Source organism: Schistocerca gregaria, chromosome 2 (genome assembly GCF_023897955.1).
Source record: "Schistocerca gregaria isolate iqSchGreg1 chromosome 2, iqSchGreg1.2, whole genome shotgun sequence".
NCBI lineage: Eukaryota > Metazoa > Arthropoda > Insecta > Orthoptera > Acrididae > Schistocerca > Schistocerca gregaria.
The window spans coordinates 884201469-884227470 of record NC_064921.1 but is presented as its reverse complement, the minus strand read 5'-3'; the positions used below and the strand labels follow the sequence as shown (position 1 = coordinate 884227470).

General features: G+C 37.2%; 1 protein-coding gene across 5 annotated transcripts in view; it reads left to right on the top strand.

Annotated features, from left to right (window-relative positions):
* Nucleotides 1-26002, top strand: part of LOC126335308 (uncharacterized) — a 328273-nt gene that overhangs the window by 138939 nt on the left and 163332 nt on the right. For all 5 annotated transcript variants that reach the window (XM_049998445.1, XM_049998442.1, XM_049998443.1 and 2 more), the window contains one exon: nt 1206-1465. In XM_049998445.1, the coding sequence (XP_049854402.1) occupies nt 1206-1465 (260 nt within the window). The remainder of the gene's footprint in view (nt 1-1205; nt 1466-26002) is intronic.

Sequence of the window (26002 nt, the reverse complement as noted above, 5' to 3'; positions counted from 1 at the left end):
ATGCACCTCAGCATTTCTAGCAGCAACTGCTTCATGCCATTCTGGCAGTCCATGACAGTGTGTATACCAGTAGTGTTTGGTTCACTGATTGGAGTTTATTTACCTGTCTTATGCTGCTAAGAGTTTGAGGAAGATGTAAACTGCAGCATGACAGGGGGTTGCCACAGCCAGACTGACGGTCAATTTGCCCAGAAAGAGGAGCAGCAGAACACATCTAGTCAGGACAAGGACTGGCACACAAGAGAGCAACCCCGTGGTGTCAGTGCACTCACACTAGCCCACTGCACTACTTCGGGCGACCATTCCATGTCCTCTGATTGGCTGGTAGAGGGTACTTTGGATGTGTCCCTCTCTTCATCAATGCTTTGCAATAGCATCCTCTGTCAGGCAGTACCCAGTGTGGGAATGCTATTCACATGAACTGAAGATGGGTAGGTGTGGTATCCAGAACCATCTGGTGTCACAACAGCACAGGCCCAGCCAACCTAACTGTAAACTACACTTGACCAGAAATCCAAAGGGGGAAAAAAATATTAATCCCAGTAAATCTTTCCACTAGGTCTGTCTGCTCACCATGCACAGAACGTTTGAAAGTGGAGGTAAGCATTTCTGCTTTTGCTTCACCACACTCAATTTCAGCTCCTGAGTCATCTGTGAGTGACAGATACTAACAGCATTTACATATGTAGTCACAAAAAGCTTCACACATTGCTCTCTTGATAGCTAGATGCATTTCATTCATTATCTCTCTATTTATAGCACTTTGCTTTGTTGTACCCCTATAATGCAGTAGACTCATCTCACATACTGTTCTGTTCTTTTAAAGTTGACACATAGTTTTGCTGTCCCAAGCTAAAAAGTTTCAAGTTCCTCATTGAGATATAACACTACTGTTTCTTTATCTAGTTTACTGAAAATATAAGTCTTTATTTGTTTCAATTGCCCTTTTTTTACTTTGATAATCATTGTTGCCTGTCCAGTGATGCAGTATGATGATATGTAGAGTTCACGGCAAATATGAACTGGGGAACATGATGTGTTTACCTTTAAGTTAACTGTAGGATGTAAGTTGGACTTGCTCTGTTGCATGTCTATTTAGTGCATTTAATTTATGAAACAGACCAAAATAATGTATTTAATTTGTATTATATAATATCTTAGCAGTAAAACAAGTTGCACAGTAATGATATTTTTTCACATTGCAGTGAAAACACATGAAGTGGCAACATTTGTGGGTGACGGTGTGTTGCATTACTCTTCCACTGGCAGGCCAGCACGAATGCTATTAACATACTTGCGGTTCCGACCACAGGGACCATTTGGTGCACTAATCAGGCGCCAGCAGGAGGAATGTGTTGGCTACACTTGTGACAATGTTCGCATTGCTCTTGAGGGTGGCTTTCTGGTGCTGACTGTGCTGTCCGCAGGATGCTCAGCAGTCATTATTGGTGGCAACAAGGTTGAGGTACAACAATGTTCATATTGCATCCAAGACAGTCATATGTTGTGTGAAAATACTATTTATTTAACACAACAGAGAGTGAATAATTATGTTGTGTAAGAATAAGTTGAAAAAGAGAACATTAACATCATTCATTTGTTCAAAGTCCAGAGACAGTTCAAGGACTGTACACAGCTTTATGTTCACATCATGGGCCTTCCCCCAAAGTGTCAGCAATATTGTCACAAAAAAAAGAGTCGCTGTATGGTATATTCATTTGAAACAACTGGCAGAGTTTATTGACTTGTTAGAATATCTGCTATGTGACATCTGATGTTTTAATTATTTTATTAGATGTGTTGGTGAAGAATTCTCTAACAGATGTGGAGTTTGTCCATACACTAATTCAAATGTTGTCTAATTCAGATCCTCTTTGAAATTCAATAAGGTGCAAAAAGGAGGCTGTCAGTTCAATTCTCTGTGGTATGACATCTGAGTGGGACCTTTTTTGGTGATGGAGCTGTTCCACAAGACCTTTGTCAGTAGAGTGGTAGACTCAGTTCTCACATCAGGCCATGCCAAGAACAGTTGAGACCACTTTAAGGAGGTATTCGTCAAACTGTTTCCTGTAATCAGCAATTACCTGGAGAGGTAAACCAAAGTGGGCAGTCCACATACGAAAGGTTTTGGCTGTAGTGGTTGCTTTTTTTTCTTTCATGACATATCTTTCAGATCAATGAGGTAGTGTTGGACGTCTGCTGTTAGTGGCAAAAGTCCAATGATATCCATACAGAATGCTGAAATTCTTAATTAGGTGTGGTGAAAGTACCAGTTGGACTGTAACATTCCATGTTATTTAGTTGCACTGGGAAGCGTTACACTGCCAGACAAATACCCAGCAATCCTTCTGATACATGACCAAACAAATGCTTTTTCACCTATTTCCGTAGTAGTACTTCTTTCTGGATGATGCAGGCTGTGGGTGAAGGAAATTGCTTGCTGGTGGAAATGTGCTTTAATGAATGATTGTGGTTGTGAAGCTAATGCATAATAATGTAGGGCTATGGTCCTGTATTTTATTTGAAGGTGTCAGAGCTGCTACCCTGATGATCCTTCGAGGAACATAATCTGTTCATTTGCTCTGTTCTGAGCCTTGACAACTTGTGTGAAGTTGGGTTCCTTCTCAATGGCATCACTGTGAAACTGGCATTTTTTGTTCCATTCTGCTTGCAACCAACATGTGGATTGTGAACTGCCTTTAAGAAATCCCAGTTCTGTATTTGGCTTGATGGTGCCTTATCTGACGTCAGACCACAGGTGAATATGAATCATTTGTAGTCCATGATAAAGCTAAAATGTATGCCTCCAAGCATGTGACTACACCTTTAGATTGAGCTATAGGCCATATAGAACTCACAGTCAAACATGGACCAATTTGCTTGTGATTGTGATAATTTTTTACTGTAGAAAGCCAGAGGATACCAGTCGTGTTGTACACATTATCATGATACAGCACCTATAGCAGGAAGAGGATTAAATCGTAATACAGCCTCTGTAAAGGCAGTGTTTACTCTGCTGAAGGACACTTTCTTTTTGTCAGCCTACAACATTGTGTGTTCCACTCACTGCTGTAGCTGCACTAGATATTCTGTCCATTTGGACACTAAACCAATGTCAACCATTCACCTTCTCTACTACTGTCCTTAAATGCTTGTCTGTTCATATTCTGTGCAAAATGGTGCCTAGATATTTAATCACTGTGACTGGTGAAGCAGCACACTACTGATGCTGTATTTGAGCATTACTCGATTGTTTTTCCTAGTCATCTGCATTGAGTTACATTTTTCTACATTTAAAGCAAGGCACAGCCAACTAGAAATTTTCTAAAAAAAAAAAAAAACACTTTTTTTTCAACCTAAATTTATTTTTGCAGGAAGAGCAGTTCTTAAAATATTTTTCTACATATTTACCACCATTGTTCAGACTTTTTAAAAGTGGAAAACCTGCTCTGTGCCCTCTTCACAGAAGATGCCGCCAGTGAAGACAGCCGCTGCTGAACACTGCTTTGTCCTCATTCAATTCGATTCAGTTCCTTTCAATTTATTGCTTGTAACATGTAATTTTACATGCATTTGCATTTTCAAATAAGTATAAAGTTTTTACAATTACAGTTTTTTTAGTTTACATTATTTCTTATTACATTGTAATTCATGATAAATTCAAGTTATAAGGGCATTTTTGGGTAAGCCACTGCTTGACTTGCTTTTTAAAAGGATCCCCTGTCAATATCTTAACCTTGTTTGATAACAAGTTATTAAAAACAGCACCTTTGAGATAGGGGCTTTTCGCTTTTAAAGTTAATCTTCTGTGGACCATACGAAAAAATTTTCTGTGCCTTGTTTTATAGTTGTGAATATCCATATTTCTTTTTGTGGTCTTAGTGGATTCTTTCACTAGCATTATAGTTTCTAGTATATACATGGCATAAACTATGAGAATATTGTGTCTGATGAATAGGGGTTTCCAAGAACTTCTGGTTTCACATTTGCTATGATCCTCAAGGTTCCTTTCTGCAGTATGAAAACTCTTTTCATATTAGTTTGGCATGTCTCACCCCACAATACTATTGCATAAGACAAGAAAGGTTACACTAATCCATAATGTAGAGTCCTTAGGGTTTCAGAATTAAGATATGATGATAATCTTCTTAATACATTTAGACTGGATGCTATTTTTTTTACAGACATAATCAGCTTGCTGCTTCCATGAAAGTTGCATAAACCCAAGAATTTACAATCTGTACAGGTTTTTGATGGAATTGCATCAAACGCAGTATTTTGTCTGGTAGGACCACTTGGTTTAAAATGAATAATATTAGTTTTTTCTATGTTTACTTTTAAGTTCTCTCTTTCAAAGTTAGCTCTTGCCTTTTCAATAAAATTATGTATCCAACTAGGCTGGGCTCATTGTCTACATGGAAGGCACCAGATATATTGTCAGCATATATAGTGATCAACTGCTTATTGTCAAGAGAACTTTGGAAATCATTTACATAGCATATGAATAGGACTGGATCTAAAATGGAGCCCTGAGGAACACCGAAATATATATTTCTTATACTTAACCTTCTTCTCTCCAGTATTTCTCCATTAGATTACATAATCCCTAGCAATTGCATGAGTTTTCCAGTGACACCATTCTTCGCAATTTTTGATAAGAGCACGTCATGATGTACTCTATCAAAAGCCCTTGAGAGGTCCAGAAATACTCCAGCTGCTTCAGATTTTTCATTTATTTTTTCAATTACATTATGGACTAATTGTACTGCTGCTGATGTGGTGCTTTGACCTCTTCTTAAACTGTGCTGTAAATCACTTAATATGTCAGCATTGTTGTAATGAATGTTCCAAGAGTTTTTTAAATATTATTTTCCCTATCAGTTTGCTGAAAGTTGAGATTAGGGCAACCGGTCTGTAGTTGTGTACATGCCTTGTTTCCCCCTTTTAGTGTATTGGTTTCACTACAGACAGTTTCAACTTGTCTGGGAATACACCGTCTTCAAGAACACAGTTTATTAGATGAACTAGTGGTTTCATTAGTTCTGTCTGCATTTCTTTCTATAGATACGGAGAAATTTCATCTAATCCTTTTTTTTCTTTCTGAGGTTATCAATAAGCTGCAGAATGTTATATGTGCTTACTGCAATATTGTACTGCAGTTCTGTTTGTAACAGGTTTCAAATGTATGCTGTACATCCTATTTCATAGAGACATCATTTTTGACAGTAGCTATGAAGTAATTATTAAAAATATTGCTGACTAGAAGAGGACTAGAGATATCTTCACTATTCACAGTTAATTGTACATTATTAATTTTATTTTTTGTTTCATTGTTTCTGATTTTATTTACAATTGACCATTAAGTCTTTGAAACATTATCTGAACCTTATATCTGTTGGCTGATTCTTTCTGATTGTAATCTCCTGACTTAGTTGTGTTAGTTATATTTGTACTGCTTATAGAGTTCTTTATGTAATTTTGAGTTACTCAGTCTGTGTAAGCTATACATGTTTTCTGCTTTATTTTTCAGATCTTTTGTTTTAAAATCTAATGGCGCAAGTTTTGAGTTTGGAGGTTTATTTTTCTGGATACTCTCTTTCTTTAATGGCATGGCTCTATTTAAGTGCTCAGTCATAATTTCTGTGAACATGTTCCATTTATTGTTGACCCCAATCGTAGTCATAACTGATTCCCATGATTGCTGGCTTAAACTGTGTCTTAGTGTAGCAAAGTCGTTTGCTGATAACAATTTCCTGTGACCGTACAATTTTCTTGGTTTGAATTTGGTATTACATTTCAGCACTAGTGTTTGGCGTAAATAATCTGAGAGATGACCATTTATTACATATGTTGAGATGATGTGACCATAATTTGTGATAACAAGATCATTTAAACTACTCTGTGTGTTAGCTATTCTGGTGGGTACTAGTCCAAGAAGATGTTTAGCCCCATAACACAGGATGCAATCTGTAAAATGGTTGCTTTCCTGACCATCATGTAAAGTGTTGATGTTCAGATCTCCCAGTATGGCAAGATTTACAGTTCTACTGCCTGACAGTAATTTACTTAAAAGTCCATCAAATGATTTAAAAAAAGCATGAAAGTTTCCACAGGGGGATCTATGTACACCTGTTACATAGAAAGGAACAGTGCAAAATGGGATATTAAAAGAATTGCAATTTCAAAACCTTTGTCAACACAGAAATTGTTCCCTCATAGCACTTTTTTCCATGGTGGTTATGAACTTACATTTTGAGTAGATGGCATCACCACCACCTTTATTGTGTATTCTGCAGTAGAACGTATCTAGGTTGTAGCCTTCTAATTTGCAAAATTGCATGTTATTCACTGTTTAACTGGTGTTCTGCAACTATTACTACAAGTGGAGGTAGTCATGTGTTAAATCATTCAAAAGCATCTGATTTGTTCCCTAAACCCTGTAAATTATAATGCAAAAGTGATACATTATCCTCATGTGGACTGATTGTTTTGTTTCCTAAACCCTGTACATTATAATGCAAAAGTGATAAATTATTCTCATGTGGGCTGATGTCCGTTTGTGGCACATATGAAACACATACACATGCATCTGGTGTTGTGCTGGTGGAAGGTTTTATTGTCTTAAAAAAACATTGCTCTTGTCCTGTCAATGTATATTTTTACTGACCTGGCATTTCATGGTTGATTCTCACAAGTATTCATTATTTTTGTCCTTGAAATGGATTGCCTCTGTAGCACAACACTGCCCGTTCAATTTGCTGTTCACTATTTCTTGGATCTGTTTTATAACTAAGTCCTTCCCTAGTCTGTTGAGATGTAAGCCATGGGTTGTGTGGACTTTTCTTTCTATGCAGCTTATGTTTGCAAATGTAACATTTTTTAATCTCATGTATATATTTAGGATCTGTTTATTTCCGCTTCACACTTCTTTATTTACCCATGACCAGATTGGCAAGTCATGTCGATGGGGAACAGAGAAGATGATCACGTTGGAACTTCTCAGCTCATGTAGCCTTCTTTTAAGTGAGATCGCTATGTCTTTTGTTTTGTTTTTTGCTATGTCATTTGTTCCCACTAAGAGCACGAAAAAGTCATTACTTGTTGATGTTGTTTACATGCCATGGTTCATGAAGTCACTGTCTGAAATTTTGCATATGCTCGATATTTTGTGACTGCTTCTAGACTGAAATTCGGTTGCTATGTTCCGTCCTTAACTGTCTGCAAATAGGCTTATTTTACACATTGTGGCTGGTTGATAATAACTGTCTGTAGGCCTACTGGTACTTGGATGTTGCGTAGTGGCACTGTTTATTTTGTCTTTTTTGTCCATATTAGTCGATAATCCAACTTGAGGAACACTTGATTTTGATTCACCGTCTCTCTCTCTCTCTCTCTCTCTCTCTCTCTCTCTCTCTCTCTCTCTCTCTCTCTCTCTCTCTCTCTTTTTTTTTTTTTTTGAAAGCTACTCTGTCATTCTGTGTTTTTGATGTCCTTTTTATTTCCATGTGGTTCAATGCAGCTCGTTGAGATATCACAGTCTGCAACTGAAAGCACTTCAAAAGGGTTTTCATGCACACAGGTTGGCTCACCAGTACTTTTATCATTTACACAATTTTGCAGTTCTTGTGTGCTGTGTTCGTAAGTGACTTTAACCCATTTTTCAGTAGTAGTTGCTTTGCGGAACTTGTCAAGTATTCAGCTCACTTTTCCAAGCTGGAAATTCGAGAGACCCACTTTCAGAGCACTGATTGTAAATTTAAAGCTGGACACATGTTCGTTGAAGTTCATGATTTCTTCTTTACAATTTGCACACACCTTCTCTTTAAAGGCAAAATTAACTGTTTTCTGTGGAGAAACATGTCGAACTTTCACGTTGGCTGCCTTACATTTCATTTCGTTGCATAAATTCTTTCTTTTTACCATCATTTCACTTTTTAACTTGCTCATTCTCTCATAAGTTCATGATGCAAGTGAGGTAATTGTATGCCTGTAAACAGTCTCTGGTTATTACACATATTCAAATACGAATCCCCTAATTTACATTTGCAGCTTTCTAAGTTTCACAGAACATGTCAGTATTAGATTGTACTGTCTCACAACTGACAGAAAAATTTAAGCTTTAAAATCACTTCTCTTTCCTATCTCATAGTGAATCAGTCTGTGGCTAATCAATGTTGAATAAATTATCCTACATGTTTGCATGATGTGGCATTCAGTAATACATGTGAAGTTCATAAATAACAGCAAATACTTAATGGTTACATTACTCTTATTTGTGTTCTCTTAAATTACATGTCTATACAATTATGGGCTAAGTCCTCAGGACTTCACATCTCTACATCTACATCTACATAGACAATCTGCAAGCCGCCTTAAATTGCATGGAGGAGGGTACCCTGTACCCCTACTTGTCATATTTCCCCTCCTGCTTGACTCGTAAATAGAGGGAGGGAAAAACGACTGTCTCTTCACCTCTTCATGAGCCCTAATTTCTCTTATCTTACCACCGTGATCTTTATGTGAGATGTATGTTGGCAGGAGCTGAATCAATTGGCAATCAAATGCCAGTTATCTGAATTTTCTCAGTAGTGTTTCCCAAAAAGGATGCCGCCTTCTCTCCAGGGATTCCCATTTGAGTTCCTGAAGCATCTCTATAATACTTATGTTTTGTTTGAACCTACTGGTAACAAATCTAGCAGCCCTCCTCTGAATTGATTCAATGCCTTCTGTCCATCCAACCTGACGCGGATCCCAAATACTCAAAGAGTACTCAAGAATAGGTCGCAACAGCATCTTATATGTGGTCTGCTTTACAGATGAATCACTCTTTCCTAACATTCTCCCAATAAACTGAAGTCGATCATTTGCCCTCCCTACCACAGTTTTCACGTGCGTGTTCCACCTCATACTGCGTTGCAATGTTATGCCCAGATATTTAAATGACTTGACTGTGTCAAGCTGGACATAAGCAATATTGTATCCAAAATTTGCAGGTTTGTTCTTCCTACTCATCCACATTAACGTACATTTTTTCACATTTAGAGCTAGCTGTCATTCATTGCACCAACTGGAAGTTTTGTGTCAGTCATCTTGTATCTTCCTATAGTCACTCAACTTTGACACCTTACCGTACACCGTGTCGTCATTGCAAACAATTGCAGACTGCTGCCCACCCTGTCCGCCAGATCATTTATGTATATAGAGAACAACAGCGGTCCTATCACACTTCTCTTGGGCACTCCTGACAATACCCTTGTGTCTGAAGAACACTCACCATTGAGGACAACACACTGAGTTCTATTATTTAAGAAGTCTTTGAGCCACTCACATATCTGTGAACTTATTCCATATGCTTGTACCTTCATTAACAGCCTGAAATGGGACACCGTATCAAATGCTTTCTGGAAATCTAGAAATACGGAATCTGCCTGTTGCCCGTCATCCGTAGTTTTCAGTATATCATGTGAGAAAAATGGCAAGCTGAGTTTCGCATGAGCAGTGTTCCCTAAAACAATGCTGATTTGTGGACGTAAGCTGCTTAGCCTCTAGAAAGTTTGTTATATTTGAACTGAGAATAAGTTCAAGGATTCTGCAGCAAACAGAAGTTATGGATAGAGATCTTTAATTTGGCGTGTTCATTTCTTACAAATTTCATTATTAAAACATGGTGGGTCTTATCCATCCTTTATCCACTGACTAGGCACATAAGTCTCCAGACCACGATTTACTATCTGCTATGTCAATAACTGCTTATCTGTTCCATCTGTCAGAAACGCTCTCCTAGCCTTATTGACTGGTTTATTAACTTTCGTAATCATAGTTGCTGTAATGGCATGATGATTGCTGCTCCCCATTTCTACACTAACATTGTCGATAAGATCTGGCCTTTTTGTAGCTACAAGCTCTAAGGTATCTCCATTGTGTGTGGGCTGCTGAGCCAGCTCCTCAAGACAATTTTCAGAAAATATGTTCAAAAGTATTTCATGTAATTGTTTGTCTGAACCCACCTGCAATGAATCCAGAGACATCCCAGTCTATACTCAGCAGTTAAAGCTGCCTCCAGTTAGCATTGAATGATTTGAGTATTTATGCACTGTAGACTGTAGACTTCCTTTGAATGACTCTAGAACAGCCACATTGGAATTTGGTGACCGGTAAAAACATCCAACAATTATCTACACCTGTTATAAGTGACCAGGCGACTTCACTGTCACACTCAGCTTCGACCTCAATAGAGACAATATTGTTGTCAATTGCAATGAAAACTCTCTCTCCTATGGCCTCTAATCTGTCTTTCCGATATACATTCCACAACTCACTAAATACCTCACACTTCTCTCTCCACTTTGAGTTTCAGCCAGCTCTCAGTCCCAAGAATAACTTGAGTGGGAGAACTTTCATGGAGCATGGTAAATTTGGGAATTTTATTATGAATACTATGACAATTTACTGACAAATTGTGACAGTCGAAGTGTCTTTATTCTGAATGCCATTTGACTTCTCTTTCTGTGAATCAACTAGCAAGTATTCACCAGAGCATCTAAAACTACTGCTTGGTTTAAAAGAACCTGATGTGCACTGCAAATACTCTGCAACCCAAGTAGCTGCTTCCTTTATGTAGTGTCAAGGGTAGTAGGGTAGTAGTCATACAAACCCCAAATGATAACAAAGGGTCACAATTCTGCAGCCAAGACCAGCAATGCCTTTGTTAGAGCCCCTTCACTCGGCTCCATACAAAAGGACCCTGATCAGCTCTGGGAATAATGCTGTGAATTGGTGCTCTGCTAGCACACCGCAGGTGAGGCCAGCAGTCTTCACCATCTATGCCAGCTGCCTGCATGAACTGAGAATCGTCTCAGAACCCATGTGACAGGTGTCGTTGGTGGAAATATGAGGCACAACTTGCAGACAGCTGCACTCTGTGTACTTGATAGCCACCAGGAAGGCCACCTCCACATCCCAGACATCCCTCTGACAGACATATCTTGTGAACATTGGCTTTCTTTCCAGCCCTGAACGCTATCTGCCTAAGGGTCTCTGTAATGTGCCTAACATTGGAGCTCCCAATAACCAGTAAACCCCTCCCCCCAATGTGCCTGCTAGGATCCTGTTGAAGGAGAGGCCACCTGTCCTCTCACAGGGTAATTGGGCGAGGCCAGGCGGCCACTCATCACATAGGCCCTCCGCCTTGAGTGATGCGAATGCATTACCATCTGCCACTCACGCTGCCGTGAGGACAGATCCGCCACATCGTGTGCTCTAGGAGGTGTCTCTGAAGCAGAGCCTGAGGGTAAAACAAATGGCACCTGAGGTGTCTCGAGCGATGCACCAGGTTTTCTGCTACCGCTAAACCCTGAGGCAGTAGCCTGAATGTGACTGACCATAGCCGCTGTTCACATACTGTGGCCAGCTCCTCCTGCGTCCGCACACAGCATGCACACATCCTACCCATCCTAACAAGACCAACTGAAGAAGTGAACTATAAAGGCAGACAATCCTAGATATGTGACTTACTACCCTCCTGATGTGTCACCAATGGACACTGATGCTTTAAAGAGCACGTTGCTGGCTGTTCAACAAGCAACTATTTGGCTAAAGACTGAATGAATTTACACTTGCAAAAATGTGAGGTTAACCCTCTTCAACTGAAGAACAAGCACGAAATTTAATAAATGGAAAACACAGAAAAGGATTAACACTTAACTTGCCAATCTGTAGACATACTCGTATCATAGCCGAGAGCGGGAGAGTTATGTGGTTTGTTTAGTTTTAGGTTAATTTCCCTTATCATGGGCAAAAGGAAACTTCAAGACTATCTTCCTGTTTTTATCTTGGTTGTGAGTAATATCTCAGTAAGCAGTCTCAGTATATTACTCATCATAATTACCATTTCAATCAATACACACACACATAAATCAAATGAAACATTACTGTCTCTATACAGTGTCTGAACATTTTTCTGTATGCAGTGACATATTTTAGTCAAATATGTGTCAGACACAGATAAAAGTACCCTTGGCATAAGGTGTCAGACCATATACATAGCACAGGCAACAAGTAACACCTTTCAGTCAAACCTTCTCCCACAGGTAAAAAAAGTTCAATCCTTCTTTTTTTTTTTTAAAAAAAAAATGCTAACTGTTTTCAATGTATTAGTATAATATTTCATCTTTCACCCAAAATTGTGTTCGCAACAAAATACTCTCCTTTTCTCAAGCTTATTTCTTTTCTCAAGTTCATCAGAACAATGGTTATGAAGTATCTCATTTGTCAGCCTAATAAATCCTGATTCTCAGCCAAAATTTGTGAAATGTTTCATCAAATCACCCTTCAAATAATTGGAAACTTGGTACAATTCTAAAATTATGACAATCTCAGAGTTTCTTCACTGAAATTTTTGTATATCAGTGCATGAAAAATGTTCAGTCACTAAACATCATGTAAGAAATCCCTGTATTGTGTATTTTCATTAAATTACTGAAAGGAATCTCAACATTTTCAATGGACAAGCCATGCACAAATCTTCAAATTACATTTATCAAGCATTTTCTTTCACGACAGTAGTGTAAAATGCATATGGCATATGAATATGACCACAAATGTAAGTTTTAAATAATCAGAGATCATTCACAAGTGAACAAACACTAAATAATAGTTATCAGCTTCATTAGAACTTTTGTATAGCTTCAGTTGTGTAACATTTCTGAGTCCCAACAAATTTATTACTTTGGGTATATAAGCCTATAGGCATTAGGGTATGGATTTTTAGATATTTCAAATGGTCCACATAGATGTCAAAGAGTTTCAATTTTGCTACTCACAGACCTGAATTTTATGCAGCTTTTACTTAATAGAGGATCTTCTGTTGAATTGTGTAGGTCTTACATCTCTATATGGTCTGTTTCCTCCTTTCATAGTACTGTTTCAGTGTTTTTCTGATAATTTCATCTCTTTTATAAGCTGAAATACCTTTACAGACAGGAAAGTCTGTAACTTCTTTAATCAAATGAGACAGCTTTTTATCAAACAGTATGTCATAAGGTGAAAACCCTGTGGTGGAATGTTGCAGGCTGTTAATTATGTCTTCAAAACTGTTAATGTATCCTATCCAATAGGCACGATCTATGTTGCAATATGTCCCATACAATCTTCTAATTTATCTGATATACCTTTTTGTGATGTTACATTTTGGTGAATATTCTCAAATCAGTACATGTTTTATGTTGTCATTTGTGAACTCTTTGCATGTTTTTGAGGCTAACTGACTTCCATTGCCTAATGAGATTGTTTTACGTATGCCTGCTGTAGTGAAGTAATCTTTTGTGATTTTTTCCAGTAATTTTCTTGCCTTTCTTCAAAAGGTAAAGTTTCACATACTTACAGAACAAATCTGCTATCATAAACATGTACCTAAAACCAGCTTTGACTTTTGGTAATTGGTCAAACAAATCAGTGCCTACTAAATCCATTTGTATAGCTGGAATAATACTCTGAATATAGACTCTGCTAATTTTGTTACTTGCCTTTACCATTTAACACTGGTCACAACTAGCAAGGAAATTCCTGACCCTTCTAGAAATATTGTGAAAATATAGTATTTCCTGAATTTTTTGAATACACTTCAATGATCAATGACATCCAGAACTTTCTCGGGTATATTTTATTAATGTGTCTGTATACAGGTCTGGCCAACAAACTTTCCACCTGTCACTGTCAGGGCAATATCCTTAAAATACTATGCCTCTATAGATTTGGAAATATTGCTGTACTTTCTCATATCCCTTCTTACCTAAATAACTTTTGACAAGTTTCCAACGGTCATCGTGGTTTTTCTGAACTGATTGCAAATTCTCTTAACTTCTTTTTCATCCTTTACTGCTCTTAAAAACATAAGTTTCAGATTTGTCTCTAATCTTTCATTCCCATATCCTTCTGCACCACTTACTGGTAACCTAGATATAGCATCCACTGTTACATTCTCCTTTCCCTGAAATGACTGAACTGTATAGTTTCTTTTGTGCATCTGTAATATGCTGCTTGGAAATGCTATTGGATGGTGTTCTATTTTTCCATTAATTTCCTTTTCCTGAAATAGATGCACTCCCAGTCCTGTATCACAAGTATCTGTCATGAGGCAAAAGGTCTATGTAGAATCTTGCTATCACATAACTGATTTTTAATTTTATCAAAAGCTAACTAGCATTCACTAGTTGACTCCACAATGTGCATTCCTGTAATGAAGTATTCAAACTGGATGCTTAAGTTCTTATGTACTTTATATAGAATCACTTTAGCCCATGGAGTGACATAAGTCTTTTTTTTATTTTTTGGTTTTGGAGACTTTGCTATGGCTTCAGTTTTTCTGGATCAGACAAAATTCCCTCTTCACTAATTCTGTGGCCCAAAAATTTCAATTGTCCCACCACAAACTTACACTTTTCAAGTTTTAATGTCATACCCCCTAATCTCATTTTTCTCCCAATTTCTCTTAAAAATGTTAACGTGTTCTTCCTAACTCTTACTGGATAATAAGATATCATCTAATATATAATTAATTTGTCCAAAAGTTCCTTTCCTAGTACATAAACCAAACCCCTGATGAACTCTGATACAGAAACATTTAAATCAAATGGTTCAATTCAATATTGAAAGCTTTTCCTATTATATAAAAATGCCATGTATGTTACCATTTCCTTTTCTGTTTGGTGAAACCCAGATGTCAGATCTAAACTAATCATAAACTTCACATTTTCAATCTTGTTGAGTAACTCGTCAGTGTTCTCCAGATAGTCAGTCTCCCTCTCGATATTTATTTAAGTGCCTAGAGTCAAGTACAATTCTTATACCACTGTTTTGTTTGGACACTAGTTGTACTGGCTGCTGCTTCTTTTTTTCCATTTTGAATTTGTTCCAGCTCCTTTTCTATTTCTTGCCTTTTACAAATTGGGATGACATAAGGCTTAACAAAAAATGGCTATGAGCTTTGAATTTCAGTCTACAGTGATAACTTTTGACTCTTCCTGGTTTAACAATAAAAATATCATTATATTCCCATTTAAAATCTCCTATTTCTTTTCTGTTTCCTGAGGTTACAGTTTCCACTTCAGACAATTTTTGAGCTACAAGTTCACTGAAAGAGTTACTACAAGGGTTGGAACTTAAATAGTGGCAACTGTTTATTCACGACCAACACAAAAGAGTTACATGTTTGCACCTGTTACTGTCCTTCAGAGAGTAGTCACCAGCATTGTGTAGAACCCATTTCCAGCGATGTTGAAGGCTTAGTATACTGTTAGCAATGTCTGTTCTGTTGATGGTGTGAATGGAGCAGTCTACTGCCTGTCGAATCTCTGGAACAGCTCTGAAGCGAATGCCACAAAGTGGTTCCTTCATCTTTGGAATCAAATCAAAGTCACAAGGACTTAAGTCCGGGGAGTATGGCGGATGGTACAGTATCTCCCAGTCCCATTGACCAAACAGAGCAGCCACTGCATGCGCTTCATGCGTTCACGCATTGTAGTGCAAAATGATGGGTGGGTTGCGCAGAAAGTGTTGCTGCTTCTTTCGCTAAGCTGGTCACAGGTGATGCTCCAAAAACAAACAGTAAAAGTTTGCCGTGGAGGAACATAATGCGTTATTATAACACCATCACAGTCGTACACGAGAATCACAATAACTTTCACCATACTGGGGTTCTGACGCATTTTTGACTTTAGCGGTGATCCATAAAGACACCATTTGTTGGATTGGCATTTCAGTTGTGGCTTGTACGATGTGGCCCGTGTCTCATCCAATGTTACGATATGGCATAATAAAACCTCTCCTTCATGCTCATAGCACTCTAGCATTGTAACACATCCATTTCTGCATTTCCGTCAAGTCATGCGGAAACCCATCGTGATGCAATTTTTTGCAAGCCCAGGTGTTCCTTCAGGTAGCGAAGCACAGTTGTATGTGCTAATCCAGTTTCATGGGTGAGCTCAAGAACTGTATGGTGTCGATCACTGTCCACTAACATGGCAACAGCATGCACTTCTTCTTCAGAGACGCTAGGATGACCTGCCCGATGCATGTCTGCCACAGTATCAGCGACAATATTAGATTCCATTGCATAGTGTCTCTACAACAGTGTTGCCACTGTTCAAGTTCCAACCTACTTATCTATTTCATCATTACTATATTCCTCATTTTCCTCAAAATAACCCATGAGAATCATCGCCGATCGCAGTGGCCATGCAGGCGCTGCAGTCCAGAACCGCGCGACTGCTACAGTCACAGGTTCGAATCCTGCCTCGGGCATGGATGTGTGTGATGCTCTTGGTTAGTTAGGTTTAACTAGTTCTAAGTTCTAGGGGACCGATGACTTCAGATGTTGAGTCCCATAGTGCTCAGAGCCATTTGAACGTTTTGAGAATCATCTAATCTATTCTAATCTAAACCTTTATCTCCAAATTCTTCTGCCTCCCCAGTCTGATTACTGTGGCCATTATTTAACATTATGATACTAGCTTCTTCACAGAGCACACTTTTTGGGTCGTTAAAAGTTATTGTCATGTCCCTGAAATTAAAATTTTTTTTTTGACATGTCAGTAATGGGACTCCCAGTCTCCAGAAGACACTTATCTCTCTAATTATCAATTTCTACAGTAATATAAGGCTCCCCAGTGCTTCACGTTTTTCATCTTTTTCATTCTCATGTAAAAGATATTCCTCAGTTTCCCTAAAACTCATACATTTTTTCTATCTGAAACTTTATTACTTTCTACTGATTATGAAGTTTCCAAAACTACATTACATCTAGAGGCCTTTTTATTAGAAGCAACATTCACTTCATTGCCTGAGTGCATATTCCAGAAAATCTTTCTTAAAAATTCTTGCATTTGACTATCATTGCTAACATTATCATAAGAATCGCTAGCTACTTTCAATATTTCATCATTGGCTAAGCTCTTTCCCTTACTTTTATTAAAACAAGTGGACACAATATAACTGGCATCTACTGGGAAGAGCAAACAATCATGTACTTCCCCACCTGAGATAATACTATCACCTAAACCCACAATTGAACTCCTATCACCATCTTCCAACAAACTTCCACTTTTAATCGCTACATAAATCATTCCATGTAATTTGTCATACCATAAAGTATTATCAACATCAGAAAAATCGTCATAAGCATCATAATCACATAAATCCTCAACATATCCATTATGAACCTCAGAACAAATGTCACCGTTAACATCTGAATCACCAGAAAATACTTCAGTAATCCTAACAGGATCATCATTAACATCATCATCATTCAGGAAATCACGTATACTTTCTCCCTGCCTCCTAAATACATGACTCTTTGACGCTATAAACATGCAACTTCAGTACCAGCAGATTCATTTAGCATACCTACATCAGGATTACCCATTAATCTCACTAAACCATATTCATCAAAATTCACACCATTAGCATCATTACATGCCACTTCATTACTGTTATTAGATTCAGCAAAAAAATTGTCAGTATACCACTACTAAGCTCTAATTCAGATTTATTTTTACTGTTCTCTTCTTCTTTCATTTTACCCAGAATAGGTTCCCAAAATTCTTCACTAAGTTCTATTTTATCCATTATATGTGGTTTGCCGGTATCTCCATCTCAACATGTTCTATTAAAACTATCTCTCTTTCTTCTGAAACTGCTGTTACCCTAATTTCAATAGTTATTTCTCCTTGTCTCACTTGAACAGATTCATCTTGAGGCAAATCTTAGTTTTCCGTGTGACACACTGTATTCATAGCTCCTATTACTAAAAATTCCTGCCATGATTACTGTTATACTGGCTATTCCTTTACTCATGACCTCTTTCATCTTCCTTGTGCCTATTGTTCCAATTGTTACTTCTCCTGTCATCATCTCTATGCCCATCGTTCCAGTAATTATCTCTTTGATTAACATTATTTCTTTTTCTATCTCTTGTTTTGATGGTGATCATTAGAAAATTGCCATTTCGGTAATATTCATTACCTATTGGTCTATATTTATTTCTTTCAGTTATCTCCCATGCCATGTCTAACTTATCTATGTATCTGAAAAATAACTCTGTTGAATAGTCTGGTCCATATACAAACCCCCGTTGCACTTTACATGGTAAATGTCTCTTAAGGGCTTCTATCTGGACCATTTCATCTAATGGTTTGCATGGTGTACCAATGCTTTTATTTGTTCTTCATAAAAGATTTTCATATGACCACTACCATCCCTAAAGCACAGTCCACTTAAAAATTCTGATTTTATTTTTGACTGTTTAATATCTGACCAAAACTTTTTGTAAAATGTTTTTCAAACTCTGTAAAACTAATCTCAGAATGTATGATCTGATGTGCACAGGATAAGGCCTCACCATCTAAAGACTTTTTCACAGTTTAATCTTTAAGTTATCTGACATATTGACTGTGAAATTATCTTTACATTGGCAAATAAAGTCTACAGGATTGAGTTTGTTGTCTCCTGGAAAATTTTTAATACTTAAGTTACTACCCACTACTGCAAAAGTTCTAAGTGATTAAATTTTCTTCTATCTCAGAAACTTTTGGTCTTGCATTATAAATATTACAGAAACACACATCTACATCACTTTTGACTTCTGAAAATTTTTTGTTTACTGTTGTAGTCACTTCATCGTTTTTAATCATGTTATGCAGGGCATAACTGATTTTTTTCATATTTGTTAATCTCATCTAGTAAGCTATTTTCAGTTTCTGAATTTCTATTTTCAACTTTATCTAACCTCATGTTGAATTCCTTATGATCTTTTTTCAAATCAGTAACCTCATTTACAATAATTTGGGTTTTTTCTACAGTGCTGCCAACAGTGGTCTGAATTTGGACAGCATTGTTACAAACTAGCTTTGCGCCTCGCCTTTGCTCCTGTTCATACATTACTAACTGATCTAGCTTTTGCCCTTGTTTATGTACTTTTTTATCCAATTTACTTATTTCTCTACTTTGTTGTTTTGAAGTGAATTTGATTAAATTGGCAAGTCTATCGAATATGCTTCCACCTCTACTGTTTATTGCCTCACATTCATCCAGCTCTCGAAGTGACAAACAAGTGCTATTACTTTTGTCTTCTTCAGCTTCCCCTTCTGACTCACTATCCCTAAAATGGTCATCATGAATACTTTAGTCACCATTAATTACTTGCTGAATCTCTAGCACCTCCTTCTCTGCTCTACTCAGCACATTTTCTGCACATACATTTTCCTTGCCCCCCCTCCCCAGCTTTCATACAGCTTACTTCTTAGATCTATTTTACACACCTTTATGTCTGGCATGCTAGTGGGTCATTTCAAAAGCAGTGTCTCAAAATTCACTGAATGAATATAAACGTTTTTCAATCAGAAAAGATTTTAATTGTGTGTTAAAGTCATTTCCCTTTAAATGTTCTTGTAGCCAAATCAGACTGTTAACGTAAGGTCTTCAGTCTTATCACTTTTACTATGGTTCTTTTTGAGAAGTGATGTGATGAGTACTGCACATTTTTTATGCCAATAATTGTGATTGGTTCATTGCTCTTGAGACCCTGACTGTTGAAGTATTTCATTAATTCTATTATGATTAGTAGCAAAAGATGCTAGATTCTTACATTGTCTACCATAGAATGAGATTGAGGTGTACCTACATAGCTTATTATATGGGAGTTAATGGGTTGTGCAATGCTGTTAATGTATGTGAGCCCTGAGGTCCACCTTGTGTTGTTGCTTCACAGGTGGATTGAAAGTTTGTCATTTTATCATGAAATTTGTTCATCAGTTTCTTGCATTAATTGCAATTCAGCAGATATGTGGTCAGGAGGTGCATGGATGAACACTCAATATGACCTCAGTTTTTGTAGAGATAATATATGTTTTCTTGTGTCGAAAGCTTTTGTCAGATCTACAAGAAAAATAAATCTGCATTCTGTGGTGCAACAGACAGTTCACATCATGTAAGAACTGTGTGACTGCTGTGCTTGTGCTTCGCTCTTTTTTAAACCCATGCTGAAAATATGTAAGCAGTTTGTGATTTGTGAAAAAGGCACTAAGCTGGGTCAGGATAATACTTTCAGAAATATTGCTTAAGATTGGGAATTAATGGTACTGATCCCTAGTAGAAGACAGCTTCCTTAGTTTTCTTTTCTTATGATGGTTTCATAACACTTAATTTTAGAACAGTTAAGTAGATGTTTTGTCCAATTGCTGCTATTAATCAGGTAGGTGAGAGGTTTTGAGAATCCTTTTAAGCTCACCACAGTAATTGTACTGGACACGTGATACCATCGAGATGAATTTTTTTCTTCAGTCAGTGCATTACTTTGTGTATGTTCTGCTCAGTCACCTCAATAAATTAAAACTTGGAATATTGAGTGAAGAGACAAGGGCGATCTTAACCTGTGCATCTATAATATGGTACGGTTGGTCAGAGCAGAAGCTAACTAGTTATTAAGAATAGTGCATATAGTATTTAATTTTTTCACAATGTTATCATCATGTCTTATGCTGAATGGTTCAATGTTCACCTTCTTGAGACCTTTATACTACTCGCCAGCTACGAGGATACATTACTTATAGTACCAGACTGCTCTATGGCTTTGCTGTTAGTTAACTTGCTGCGCAAGATTAGCAATTTCAGTTTTAAAAGTTTTCTGTGCCGGATTGTATTAAAAATCTGCCAGATAGTAGGTTTATAAAGTAGTTTTACATCATGAACATCATGTACCTTGTCTGAGGCCAATAAGACCTGATAGGAGTTTCAGTCTAGGATTACTTCTATTTTTGCAAAGTCAGGCTACCTTCTGGATTTCTGTGACAGGGCAGCAATAATCATAATGACTAAACAGGGTTGAATAGAATATATTCTACTTGTCATATATTCAAATTGGAATGTAGAGTTCATTTGAAGTAGGCTGCTATTTGTTCAAAGATCCACCTGTGACAAGTGAAGATTATAAATTATCTTCAAACACCAAAAACCTTTGGTTGAAATTTTGTATGCATTGATGGTTAGACAACAGTCCAGCAGTATCAAGAGCCATTATAGTAAGGGATGACATGCAAAAGTACGTGTCCAATGTTGAGAAGGGAAACGTCACTAAAACAAGTTGTAAGTCATTCACTGTCATTCAAAATGCTGTTTAAGGTAAGCTAAAATCTGTTAAGTTAAACTTCTTTCTTGGTGTCTCAAAACTTACTGAGCCATTTTTGACTCAGTATCAAAGTGATAAACCCCTGTTTCCATTTCTTGAAGCAGATTTGGCAACTTTGATATGAAATGTACTGTCAACATTCAGTGCGTTAAAAGAAGAAAACTCACAACCATCAACTCTCCGGCAAAATTAGCAGAGCTCACATTTGAAAAATGTTCTTAGAATGAACACATCAGAATTTAACTTGGAATTCATTTGGGGCTGATAACTGAAGGGACTTCTAAATAGCAACAAATTCACAAAGAGGGATGCATTGGAAGCCAAACATGAATCTATGATGCTTACAGTTGCATTTATTAAAAAGTTTGTAGAAATGTCTCCAGTAAACTATCCTATAGTTAGATGTACTTATTGTCTGGACTCAAGAAATATTGTGTCAAAGAAAGAGCCCACCGTCAAGAAAATGAAGATGACTTTAAGCACCTTGTTCGACAGTGATGTTCATCCAGGTGAATGTGACAGCTTGCTCCTGCAGTATAGAAATTTCGTAGCATCTACCCATACATCACTTTTTCCAGTTCTGATCCCATATTCAAGAATTCTAAGTTGAATTACTTTTTTCAAAAATGTATGCTTAAGGAGGAATATATGAAAATATGGGATTTGTGAAAACGTGGTTGATATTATCACATGGATGAGCCTCCATAGAAAGAGAATTCTCAGTAAACAAAAAGTTGCAGGTAGGAAACCTACGGAGGTCTTCTTATATTTCTTTGAGAATAATCGAAGGCCACACCAGCTTCTGTGATGGCTTACTAAAAGTGGAAATCAACTAATAGTGCTAGGCAGAGATACATGCTATATCTTGACAATAAAAAAAGCCAAAAATCTGAGGGTGTCAATAAAAGAAAGATAAATTGAAAGAAGAATTGGCATCATTAAAGAAGAGAGCTTGTTTAGAAACAGAGAGAGAAGAGAAAACTATGGGTATTGAACTTTGTTGTCATTCAAAAACTTCCCGAAGGACATCTAAGGAAAAAATGGAGAAATAAGTGAAACTGAGAAACAAATTGGAGAAAAAAATATGAGTCTAAAGAAGTAAGTGAAAATAATTTTATGCTGCTATGCTATGTAAAACTGAATGTGTTAAGTAGAATATAAAAAAGTGGCCAAACTTATACTGCAGCTAGTGTTAATAGCGTGCTCAGAAATTCCTGATACAAACTTCTAGGAGATGTAGAGGGGAGTGAGTGCATAAAATTTGAATAGAAACTTATGTCCAAAAATGTATCATATCCATTCTATGGCAGTGTTGATTCAAATGTGTGATACATCCACATCTGATGATCTCACAGTTGTTTGTTGTGGTATCCAATAGGCTAGACAGGATGATGTGTACTATGTCAGATGGTCACCTGATGTCACTCTTAACATCTGCCTTGCCCAGAGACCTATTCAATACCTGTGTGTTTCTGATACAGTAAACATGGTTCAGTCCACATTTGCAGAATAGAGAGAGATGCTTGTATATGGCAAAGCTCGAGGTAATGGAAGGGCAGCTCCAAGAAACAGGTACCTTCACCGTGAGGAGGCAGGACTTTGCGGTTCCACGGCGATGCCACATGCCCGAATTTGAAGAAGACATACTGCACTGCATTGAAGAGAACCCGTCCTCAAAAATTGCATGTGCAATGACCGTTTGTCACTGTATTGTGTTTGACAATCCACGTGAGCAAGAAATACCTTTGTACCATTTACAAAGGGTACATGATATCAATTCAGCTGATTTTCCACGACACGATGCGTGCTGCACATGGTTCCTGCACTGCAACATTCACACATCCCTGCTTCCATGTCGAGCTCTGTTCACAGATGAATGTTAGCTCACTAGGGCTGTGTTCTGAATTCATAAAACAGCCATGTCTGGGCAGACAAAGACACTCATTCCAGACATGTTCAGGGATTTCAGCATCATCTTGGTATTAATGTGCGGGCAGGTATTCGCGACAGTCATGTGATTGGGCCGTACCTCCTTCCACTCAAGCTAATTGATTCTGCATACTTGATCTTCCTGCATAAAAAGATTTTGGAACCATTCTTGGAAGCTGTGCCACTGAATTTCCATCAAGAAATGTGGTTTCAGCATGATGGTACTCCATCTCACTTCTCACATGCAGTTTGGAGACATCCCAGCTGATGATATAGTGAAAGATGGATAGGCCAATGTGGTCCAACCGTTTAACTCCTATGGACTAAGTCTTTTGGGGTCATATGAAAAGTTTAATTTACGAGACTCCTGTAGAGACAGAGGAAGATCCACTGGCATGAGTTCTAGCTGTTGCACTAGAAACTGAAGAGATACCATGTGGAATGAAGAGTGTGTACCAGAATATGCTTCTTAGGTACAATGTCTGTAATAACATTGGTGGTGGACATATTGAGCTGCTGTTTTTGTGCATCAGTACTGTTCTGTATGTATGGTATGCTGTGTTCTTTTTTGTTTTGGAATAACATAAACATGTAGTGTTTAAGTGTTAGTACAAACCTATATGCTAAAGTTATAAATCAATCTTTTGTTACATTTTCATTCGAATTGCCACCTAATAATTATACTGTGCTACACCTAATTCAATTCTTCAAGCAGAAATGGATGCACTGAGCATCTTGAACATCTGAATTGAAATGATATCTTTCCGAACATAGGTTCCTACTCAAAATATTGTGTACTTACTCCCCTCAAGAAGCCCTAAAAATTTGTAATGGTAATTTCTGAACACCATGTATAATTTCTGCCCAAACCGAGTGGTATTTTTACATATTATGATCTAAAAATCAATATCATTGCACATGGGAATGTTTGTGCTAGAAACTTCAGATTCATTGAAGAAATATTTGAATAGAAAGATAAGGTATTCTTGTATTCTTAAGTTTATCTATTATTATGTGAAAAATAATTTGTTGAAAACTACTTTATATGAAATTACGGTTGTTTTATTTGTTTAAATTTTTGATGTACACTGTGTATATGTGTAAGCAGTGACTTCTTAAAAACTCCTTAACTCCCCCCCCCCTCTCCAACCCCCCCCCCCCCCCCCCAGTGTTTTAATCTTAGAAGAGACCCCTGTACCAAAGGAGAGTAAATGAAGAGCTAGCAAACTTACAAACTAAAGACAATATAGAAGAAGAATGGTAAACTCTGAAGAATACTGTATGCAGAGTAGCAGGAGAAGCTTTTGGTAAAAAGAAAACAATATGGAAAAGGAAAGGCCTAAAAATTTGGAATGAGGATATAATGAAAGCTGTCATAGAAAAACAGGATACATATATAAGATGTTAAACAACCCCACTATTGACAACAAACAATACTATAAGGAGAAAAGAAATAATGCTAAATGTGTAGTAAGGAAAGCACATCAGTAGCACTGGAATAGGTTTATTACTAATATCGAACATGATGTCCAAGGAAGACAACAATTGACATATAAGGCCTTATAAACCTTAAACACAACAGAAAGAGAGAAGATACAAATAATTAGCACTGAAGAAGAACAATGGATAAATCATTACAGCGAATTGTTGTATGATCATACAGCACAAGAAACTGAAATTGAACAACTAGACAAAAAAGGATTAGATGACATACAGTCTGACGAATTAGCTTCTGCACTAACATCACTTAGGAACAGAAAAGCAATAGGAGAAGATGGCATAAATGCTGAATTATTAAAATATGGAGGAATGATGCTACACCAATGACTGCTACATCTCTTCAACGAATGTTGAAAGACTGGAAAACAGCTAGAGCGATATAAATGTTTAAAAAAGGAGATAAAATCCATACAGTAATTTGAGAGGAAGAAGTTTACTGGACTCAGCATACAAGGTGCATGCTAAGATTCTAAATACAAGGCTTAAAAATGTAGCAGAAGCAGTACTGCATGTGAAACAAATGGCTTTTATGAAAGAACCCTCCATGATAGATGCAGTTTTTATTCTACAGCAAATAATAGAAAAACGGAGAGAGTATAATAAAGAAACACACATTGCTTTTATTGACTTTAAAAAAGCTTTTAACAGTGTCAATAGACTAATGACAAATCATGGATATCCAAAGCATATAGTAAATGTGATAAAAAGTTTACATCAAGACACAAATATCACTCTAGATTTCAATGGTAAAACAACTAATGAGGTAACAACTCATAACAAAGGGTACGACAAGGCTGCTGCATCTCTCCAACTTTGTTCAACATCTACATTAATGAAATAATATGTATATGGAAATCGGAATTTCAGACAGGAACATTCTTTTAAGTAATTTACTATATGCTGCTGATGCAGTGATCCTAGCAGATAAGGAAGATGACCTTCAGAAAGGAATCTACTCAGTAAAACAAATGAGTACCAAATTTAACATGGAAATTACAAAAGAAAAAAATAAGACAATGGCCTTCATGGGGAAGGAACCAATCAGAACCAAAATAGTGATAGGCATAAGGTTTTAGAGCAAGTAAACCATTTCATTTACCTCTGATGTGAAATGACATATGTCTACAGCAGGGATATTGAAATTAAGCTTAGTAAATTGAGTCGGGTATGTGGTATCTAAAAAGCAAAACCAGGAAAGACACTCAAATGAAATTTAACAAAATTGTTGCAGTTCCCACACTGCTCTATGGAAGTGGGACATGGGTGATTACCAAGAAGCAAGAAAGCCGGCTTCAGGCACAAGAAATGAAATTCCTTAGAGGTGTTAAAGGTTGCACAAGAGAAGACAGGCTAAGAAATCAAGATATTAGAGAAGAACTCCAAAGCATTAGCCTC